Below are 10,000 nucleotides of genomic sequence, written 5' to 3'. Positions count from 1 at the left end.
GAAAGGGAGGGGAAAGGTGTGAAGGAGAGGGTGAACAGGTAAGGGAGAGATAAGGAAGACGGGTGAGGGAGAGATAAGGGAGATGAGTGAGGGAGAGATAATGGGTGACTGACATGAAAGAAGGGAAAGATGAGGGAGACGGAGGAGAGGAGAAGGAAATCAATAGAAAAGAGTTTATGAAGTTAAGAAGAGAGAAGTGGACAATAATGATAATAATGACCAGGAAAACAACAACAGAAATTGCAACAACGAAACAACAGCAACAAAGGATAATAGATATAATAACAACATTGAAGATAGAATTAAGGATACGAAGAAACGGAAAATGAAGGAATCAGGAGAAAGGGAGAAAAGTAAGGGGGAGAGAATGGGTGAAAGGGGAGGGAAAGGGAGTGAAAGAAATAGAGATAAGGGTGAAGAATGATAGTATGAAGAAATAGGAAATATGGAGAAAAAAGGGCTAAATAGAAAACTAATAATCGGAAAAGATATCAAAGTAGATAATAATAAAGAGAAAATGAAATATCGAATGTGAGTCAAGAGCGATAGATGATAAATTCTGATAACAGTAAAAATAAAAGAAATACGGACGATTGATAATGATAATTATTTTAAAAAGCTATTAAGAACTTTGTAGCACGAAGAAAATTATACGATGGACTAAAAAAGATGGGACTGATGTTAAAATAAGAAGATGGATGAAGAAGAATAACGGAGAAAGATAGATAGGAGGCATGGGAGAGGAGAGAGAAGAGAGAGGAGGGAGGAGAGAGAGACAGATAGATAGGTAGGCATACAGACAGACAGATGGGCCAAGAGAGAGAGAGAGAGAGAGAGAGAGAGAGAGAATGAAAAAGAGTGAGAAAGAGAAAGAAATTATATATAATAATTGCAAGATATATTAAGGAAAAGAAAGAAAAAAAAAGAATTAAGGAAACCAAATGGCAGATTCTGCAAGGTCATGTAAGACTTGTAAATATAATAAAGAAAGACCAAGCCGCTGACGTAGTGTGTGTGTGAGTGTTTATGTGGAAGCATGCGTGTGCAAGCGTGTGTGTGCGAGCGTGTGAGAGTATGTGTGTATTTGCTTATGTCTTTGTTTCACATCAGGTCATATCGCTGCGAAAATCATGGAACTGATGATAGTTAATTGACCCGACGGATTAGCGGAGCACCAATTGGCCTCCGTTTCGAATGTTTGGTTTAGTTTATTCCTTCACTGGCTAACTGCACAGGCGTGGGCAAGCTGTAGTACATTCGATAGTAAGTGAAACACGGCGCGTCGGGTCCGTAGATTTAATTGCGGAATCGCGAAGCTAGCCGACGGGATATCAAATGGTGCAATATCAGAATTAAAATTTACAAGTCCTGTTCCATGTTGTAACTCGTGTAAGGCACTTTTATGACATGGCACTCTGTTACACTAGACGAGTATATCCGGGTTACGGTAACAAGCATAGCAACACTGAAGATAACAATGTTACGACAGAGTGAAATCACGTTCAAGCCTGGTAAAGGAGGATAGTCCACAACAGACAGGACATAAAAATCATCAATCGAAAAAGCGGGAATAATCAACCTATCGAATACCACAGCAATCTTCACAGTCAGTCATCACCCACAAGATAAAAAAAACAGTGATATCTCAAGGATGATACCCAAGGAGACTGAGAGGAGACGGGGGGGGGGGGAGCTGGGGGTCTCATCTCTGAGCCTGATTGGTTGAAAATCACATTATGGGGGATGTAAGGGCTTAGTATTAAGACGGCAATTACGTGTCACTGCTCTGAGACAACAACAGAGGTCAGAGCAGCGGGGAGACGAGACCCCATTGCTGGTTGCGTCAGGGCTTCCCTCTGCTCGGATGGCATTCATGCCGAACCACACGCCATGCAGAGTTAGCTTAGGTAGACAGGAAAGGGGCGAGGAGAGAACAGGTAGGCGGGGATAAGGAAGGAATGGAGAGATACACAGGGAGACAACGAAGAGATAGAGGAGAGACTTCCTTCGTCTTTTTGGTGTTTTCTTGGGAAAGTTTTTTTTTTTTTTTTTTTTGGGGGGGGGTGATGGGATGATGTAAAGGTGGGTGAGGAGAAGAAGGAGGATATATAGATGGACGATAAAACGATAAACAAATTAAAATAAGGTGGTTCTGAATAGATATACTAGCATCAAAGACATTCTATTTTGATCAAATTAGTTTTTTTCTTAAGATGGACACTAAAACGATAAACAAATTAAAATCAGATAGTTTTAGATTATCATACTAGCATCAAATACATTCTGCTTTAGTTACCTTAGTATTTTCTTAAGATGCATGTGCTTAGAGGTAAAGGGGGAATAATAATAATAATAATAATAATAATAATAATAATAATAATAATAATAATAAAAGGATAAAAACAATCCTTTATCGCATAACCAGTGTCAAAAGGTAATCAGTTGTACATTGGCCGTAATCAGGCTCCAAGACAGAGCAGTATTAGCCACTATTAAGGAGGTGGTCTGACTGAGTAATTGGTGTTCCAATACTTATGGGATTTTCGGCGAGTAAGTTGGTAATCCGTTTAGTAAAGACGAGAAAATTGGGTTCTGGGTTAGTATAGGCCTCGCTTGTGTGCAAAAAAACCCTCGGTGCTTATTCATGGGAAGAGTTGGAAATTCGCATACACACTTACAGTTTTTTGTACATTCACACACACACACGTAGGCATACATTCACACATACAAACACACGTACTCATACATGCATATACACAGGCACATGCACACGCACAAACATACACACACATACGCTCACAAACACACAAGCACACAAACAAACACACACAGAGCTCACTCATACACACACGCCGCGTATACACACCTGCCCTTACACAGTTACATCCACACATACATGTATACACGAAGTCTTCTAACTTCCAGAAGAAAAATAACTTTACTTAATATCCCTATGATGAAAGTTTATGAAGGACTATGCATCACCACACCCCCCTCCCCACCCCCCTGTTGTAGTCATTTTTGGCCTGTTGTAGTAAATAGGTTATTATAACTTTTTTCCCGCTTGCAAAGATAGGCAGAAGGAGAGTTTGAGTAAATTCTTTCACGGAGTAAGACACTTACCTCACCTTTGAGTGATGGCGGGGGAGGAAGATTCTGGAAAGATCCGTGAGTGTTTTGCTTTTCTTTCTTTTCTCTCTGTCTCTATCTCCCTCTTTCTTTATTTTGAGAGAGAGAGAGAGAGAGTGAGAGAGAGAGAGAGAGAGGGAGGGAGGGAGGGAGGGAGGGAGGGAGGGAGGGAGGGAGAGAGAGAGAGAGAGAGAGAGAGAGAGAGAGAGAGAGAGAGAGAGAGAGAGAGAGAGAGAGAGAGAGAGAGAGAGAGAGAGAGAGAGAGAGATGAATAAGAGGAAGGAAGAAGTGAAAAGGGCAAGGGGGAGACACTAAACCGGTGGACTGAGGGGAGTAGAGTAGACAAGGGGTAGAGGAGAAGAGAGAGAGGGAGGAGGAGGAAGGGAGAGGAAGAGAGTCAAGAAATAAAAGGAAGGGGAGGAAGTGAATCAAGACAGGTGAGGAGGAAAAGGGGGGAGCAAAGAGTCGAGAGAGGGAAGGAGGAGAAAGGAGAGAGAGGAGAGAAGGAAAAGGAGAGCCAAGAGAGAGGAGGAGGAAAGGAGGAGAAGGGAGTCGAGAGAAAACAGGAAGAGAGGGGAGGAGAATCGATAGAGAGAAGGAAAAGGAAGAGAAGAGGAAAGGGGTAGGAGATGCGAGAGAGAGAGGATAGAAGCAAGAAGAGACCCGAGAGAGGAGACGAGGAAGAGGGAAAAGAGCAGAAAGAGAGGGGAGAGAGAGGATAGAAGGAAGAAGAGAGCCGAGAGAAAAGACGAGGAAGAGGGAAAAGAGCAGAAAGAGAGGAGAAAGAGAGAATAGAAGGAAGGAGAGAGCTGAGAGAAAAGACGAGGAAGAGGGAAAGGAGTAAAAAGAGGAGAGAGAGAGGATAGAAGGAAGGAGAGAGCCGAGAGATGAGACGAGAAAGAGGGAAAGGAGTAGAAAGAGAGGAGAGGAGGAGGAGGGGGAAGGGGGGGGGTAGAAGGTTAAAGTGCATCAAAAAATCGCATCTCATTTAGTCTTGAGGGGATAAGGGTGGCTGTGACGTCACGGTGATCTTCTTACTCCTTCTGGAATGATCTTAATCTGTCTTATTGCTTCGTGTCAATGGGACATTTTCCAAGACATTGGGCGGTTTTTCTATGTATCTTTTTTTTTCTTATTTACATGATTTGACTTTTGCTTATTTGTCTATTTCGCTCTCTTTTTCATGTTCTTTCTCATGCTCTCTCTCTCTCTCTCTCTATCTATCTATCTTTTTCTCATGCTCTCTCTCTCTCTCTCTCTCTCTCTCTCTCTCTCTCTCTCTCTCTCTCTCTCTCTCTCTCTCTCTCTCTCTCTCTCTCTCTCTCTCTCTCTCTCTCTCTCTCTCTTCCGATACTAGTTTGACATAAAAGTAAAAATAAAACAAGAATTATCATAAAACTGGTCAGATGTCAAAATAAAAGCACGAAATGGAATGATAAAAAAACGAACAGAAAGGAAAATAAAAAGAAAGAAAAATATACATATATACATAAATGTGTGTGTGTGTATAACTTTTTTCAATAAACGTCTATTGTCAAGTTGGAATATAAATATGACCTGCAAGTATCTCCTGTAAGGGGAACTCCGGCGAAAGCTTCATAAGACTTTGATAAAGCAGAGCGTTCAATAATTTCAATGATCTGCATAAAACAAGGTTCACAGAGTTCAGTGTTTCGACACCAGGTGGCAAGAGGAGAGGGGAGGGAGGGGGAAAGGGGGAGAAGAGAGAGGGGAGGAAAGGGGGAGGGGAGAGGGGGGGAGAGGGGAAACAGGAAGAGGGGGGAGAGAAAGAGGCGAAGGAGAAGAGAGGAGAGGGGAAGGGAGGCGGGAGATGGAGGGAGAGGGAGGGAAAAGCAGGATAGGAAGAGGGAGGGGGGAGAAGAGAGGAGAGGAAAAATTGAGTGCTTAGATTAATTAATTTGAAGATCACCGATATGATTCTCCGTGTTGTTGAAAAAGAAAATCCATCCATTCCAATGAAAAGAAAACGGAGAGTCGATCCCGTTTTCTTTCTACGTTCAAATGGCCCCAACACTAATCAGGACTAACCCATACCTCAAACGTCTCACGGTATACCAAACAATTCTTGCAACACATAATATCCGCAATAGTAGTGCTACAATATCTTTTTTCTCTTAACAGCGAACTCTCTAGCGTACCAGAGAGGCTACGCGAGTTCCTGCTCATCAGACGTTTGATCAACAACTTGAAGGTCGTCGAAGCTGGACACGAGATCCCAGCGGCCGTTGAAGACCCATCAAGAATCCGGTAGGTGGTCTTGCTTTTGCCTTGTTGTTTTTATTTATATTGTTTTGATTGATTTATTTATTTTTTTTTTTTTTGGGGGGGGGGTTAGGGGACGGGGGGGGGTAGACTGTTGATGTGTGTTTATGGTTTTGATCGTTTTTTTATTTGTTTTCAAAAGGATTCAGGGAGATTTATAGTTGATGCTGTCTTCAATTTTACTGTCAAAACTATTTGTAATATCTTTAACCTCAGTATCAATATTAGCTTCATTTTCATGTTCAGTATTTCTAGTATTATCATCATCAATATTATTATTGTTATTAGCATGACCATCATTGTTAATATCTTTTTATATAGAACCATCATGATAAACATTTTAATTATCATTATTAATGTAATCATCTTTATTAGAGTTATGATTATTATCATTCAGGTTCTTAATTATTAAACTAATGATTTTATTCAGGCAATTTATTTAGTCTAGAAACCCAGTCATTTTATTCAGAGAGCTGTACATTTTGTTTCTTTTGTGTCTACTGAATGTCTAGACTTCATTAGATGGTGAAACTTGAATTATTATTGTAGCTTCATTTTATCTGTTATCTGTTATTTCTCAGTAGACCAGTGATTCTCAACTTTTTTTTGTAATTTATCCCCATCCTCCCATTAGAAGAAGAAGTAGAATAACAAGAAAGAATATTTAGCATAAAAGACCATACAGAAAGGAAAAACAAAAAAACGTTTTCCTTACTAAGATTTTGCATCAAGTAACAAAAACACGAGAAGCACCAGCGAGCCAAACGAGTCTAGACTTAACCCCCGCGCGATGTAAAGTCTTTAAACCCCAGGGAACCATTTCACTCCCGGTTGAGAGTCACTGCCGTAGAGCTTCCGTAGTCGTAGATGCCTCGGTGGCGGGACCCCTCTAACCCTCCAGCCCCCCAGGAAACGCACCTGCTACATCAACGCCGGCCTCTCCCACGGCTGCGACTACAAGGACCTCGTGGGAGCCATGGCCGAGAAGAGCTACTGGGACTCCCTGTCCTCCCCCGGCCGCAGGAGGAGGGCCGCTGAGGTCGCCTCCGGGGAGTACCAAGCCTCAGGTTCCTTGGAGCTCTCCGAAGAAGCTCAATGAAGCTCTGGAGGGCGTGGAGATAGCAGTAGACTTTCATGGTGAGCTTTGGTGGTGGGACGCTCTTGGGCGGGGCGTGGTGCTGGGTCCCTTGGGCGTGTACACGTGCGGGATTGGGTACACACGGGTCTACATACCTGAGGCATACCCACACACACGTTGATCCACACATAAGCACACACACACACACAAGCACACACACACAAGCACACACACACACAAGCACACACACACACACACACACCCACACATCCCACATCATTTAATAAATAAAAAGAAGACTTTGAGCACGCCTCGGCCAGCACCATTCCTTTGCCAAGAGCAGCAACGCTTTCTTAGGCAAAGAAAATAGAAATCTTTTGCCTCTTTGCTTGGGCGCTTCTCTTCGCATCCGTGCATTCCCTCAGCTTAGCGATGTTTCCAAATTTCTTTTTCCTGAGACGCGAAGAAAACGGTATTCGAAAGTAATGTTTTTTTCCTTTTGATATGCTGTGTTCTGATAGATTTCTTTTCTTCTTGTGATATGTAAATAGTGCTTTTTTTGGTGTGGCTTTTTTATTGGTTTGTTTTTTGGAGGCATGTTCTTATTAGCTACTTTTGGGATAACGGAATTATTTTGATTTTTTTTATATATCCCTTCTTGTAGGTACGATCTTCCTACGCCGTTTTGGGTGTTTGGTATCATGACACCTCCTTTCCAGTTCATTCCTGTATTATTTCACATTTCTCTCTCCCTCTCTCTTTCTCTTCCTCCCTTCTCTCTCTCTCTCTCTCTCTCTCTCTCTCTCTCCTCTCTCTCTCTCTCTCTCTCTCTCTCTCTCTCTCTCTCTCTCTCTCTCTCTCTCTCTCTCTCTCTCTCTCTCGCATACGCCCCACGGTTACCTCTTTAGCGTACCTTCATTTTTTTTCAAATTAGTGAGGCAATTTCTCACCATCGTCTTTTCTCCCCCTTAAGCTGACCCGAAGCTGCTCTCATCTCCCTGCGTTATCACCGTGATCTCTTTCTCCCCTGATGTCTTGGCTCTCTGGTTATCTCCCTTAATTTTTCTCCTCTTTGATGTTTTAGCTTAGTCTCCCCTGATCTTTTCCATTCTGCCCTCAGACCCATTTTCTGTGAGATTTTCCCTAGGGTCTCCTTTGTTTTTCCTCGCTCTCTCGAGTAACTCCTTGATTTTTGTTTTTCTTATCGGTCTCCCCAATAACCCCAGTAATTTCCCCTCCCCCTTCTGGTAACCTCCCTCTCCTCTCCCCCACAGCAATTTTCTCCCGCTTCCCTCCCTTCCCTTCCTAACCTCCCTTCCCTCCCTCTCTCGTAACTTTCTTCTCTCCCTCCCTCCCGGTAACATACCCCGCTCTCACCAGTAACCCCTCCCCCCTTGATCTCCCCAGTGTAAAACCCTACTCCCCAACTTCCCTCGTAACTTCCGAGTTCTTCCTGGCAACGCTCCCCCCCCCCCCCCAAGCACCAACCCCTCTCTCACCAGCAACCCCCGAGACTTTCTGGCAACGCCCCCTCTGCCCCCCCCCCCCACGCGCTCTCCCCAGTAGCCCCCCCGACAGCCCCGTCTAACCGCGCAGCCTCCGCCTCCCCGCAGCCTCGAGCACGAGCTGCAGATGCTCGCCAAAGCCCTCGAGGCCGACATGGACTTCGAGGACCTGCACGTGTCGACCCGCGCCGTCCGCTCCTTCTGCGCCGGCAACGGGAGCAGGCAGTGCCGCAGCTTCTGCTTCAACCTCGGCGACCGCGCTTGCTCCGACGGCGACATCGGCGGCAACGGCGAGGACTCCCACTTCATCGAGAGCGGAATGAACCCCGGGAAGTAGGAGGTCGGGTTCGGCCCTCCCGACACCCGACGCCCGACCGCCCGACGACGACCACGGTTGGTTCGGCCGCGCGGGAGGCGCTCCCGACGGGGTGGTGGAGGCGCTCGCTTGGGCTGCGGTGGCGGTGGGCGGATCGTGTGCACTGTGATGTTCATACATACATACATAGGCGTACACACATACACACACACACACTCGACAGACCTATAAACACAGAACAGACACATTAGATCACCTATAGATACAAACACACATATGTATATGTGTATATGTATATTTGTATATATTTGTGTGTGTATGTGTGTGACTGTGTGTATGTGTGTGTGTGTGTGCGTGTATGTATAAATGCATATATGTGTAATGACAATATGAATGTCTATGCAGATATCAAGTGATATTTAGTGAAACCTGAAATTACCAGTTATTGCTTACTTCTCTTGAATTCAGGTCAAGTAAACAATCCTTTTCAATTTGATATCTACACCTTGACACTCATTCTAAGCTAAAGCATTTAATAACCAATCACTCCATTTATCCTTAAGACCGCCAACTCATTCCTGCATCAAAACCACTGTGTATTGTACTCGTGTGCGAATCGGATGAAGCCCTTTTGCTTATCATAATGCTACCAGAGTTCTTGTTGTGTTTGTTTATCTTTATTCCATCTCTCTTTGTGTCTTTTCTTCATCTCTTCCCTCTAAATAATCCAGTGGTTTCCATATTTTTTTTCAGTGCCGGCACCCACATCTAAAAGCTCTTTTTGTGGCACCCATTCCTTAGCCTACCCCCATCGCTCTCTGTTCAGCATGAAACTTTTATGACAGAATGCGTTTGTCTGTTCCATATATCCCTGTAGCTCAGTGAAAAATTAGAGTAGGTTTACTTGACCATATGCTTAGCGTAAAAACTCAGTAACATGAAAATAATTATCACAGACTAATAATAATCATACCAATAGTATTAATGATAATAACAATGAAAATGATAATATAAGTTATAAAATTATTGATAAAGATAAACATAACGCTCCAGATGACTCTAAACTTGAAATCTAAGTGCAAACAAACTTAAGGAAGGACATTATGGTACTGATATACTATACAACAGGGGTCGGCAACCTTTGGCACGAATGCCAGACTTGGCACACAGAGCGCTTGTGTATGGCACGCTATGTGACTCAGAGGAGCAAAGACAAAAATGTGCAGGAAAATACACTTGGGTATACAGTGCTGAAAAAAGCTGGCACGCAAGGTTATTAATAAGAGGGCATTAATTATAATTTGGCACATTATGCTCAAAAGGTTGCCGACCCCTGCTATACAAGGTAAGCAAAACGAACAAAAATATAATCTGAATTCATATAACTCCTTTGGCGAGATGCCGTTCATATAGAAAAGTTCGTCAGAAGAAAATAACTAAAAATAAAACAAACAAACAAACAATAAACAAAAAATTAATATCTGTACCACTGTAAAAGAAATAGATTTTGTTTCACTTTGGAGTCTTGCGGCTACAGGAAGGTTCTGGCAACGGTGCTCAAGGTTGCACACTTTGGGAACCACTGATATAATCTGACGAATTATTTTATTATGAAGACACCAGGAATACTCTCCTCTGATGACTTCAGGCTTTCAATCTATAGCATGTTCTTAAACAATTTCCCATCCT

At 43.2% G+C, this 10,000-nt stretch overlaps 1 protein-coding gene across 3 annotated transcripts in view; it reads left to right on the top strand.

Moving 5' to 3' along the window:
- Window positions 1–10,000, top strand: part of LOC113820349 (uncharacterized) — a 78,574-nt gene that overhangs the window by 67,655 nt on the left and 919 nt on the right. For 2 of the 3 annotated variants that reach the window (XM_070139148.1, XM_027372684.2), the window contains exons 3-4: window positions 5,272–5,397; window positions 8,104–8,388. In XM_070139148.1, the coding sequence (XP_069995249.1) occupies window positions 5,272–5,397; window positions 8,104–8,332 (355 nt within the window). In that variant the 3' untranslated portion in view covers window positions 8,333–8,388. Of the gene's footprint in view, window positions 1–5,271; window positions 5,398–6,321; window positions 6,550–8,103; window positions 8,389–10,000 lie in introns of all 3 variants that reach the window. The other variant, XM_027372685.2, reaches the window with a different exon arrangement.

This window comes from Penaeus vannamei, chromosome 25, assembly GCF_042767895.1.
Source record: "Penaeus vannamei isolate JL-2024 chromosome 25, ASM4276789v1, whole genome shotgun sequence".
Classification (NCBI taxonomy): domain Eukaryota; kingdom Metazoa; phylum Arthropoda; class Malacostraca; order Decapoda; family Penaeidae; genus Penaeus; species Penaeus vannamei.
This window is presented reverse-complemented; position numbering and strand designations above follow the sequence as displayed.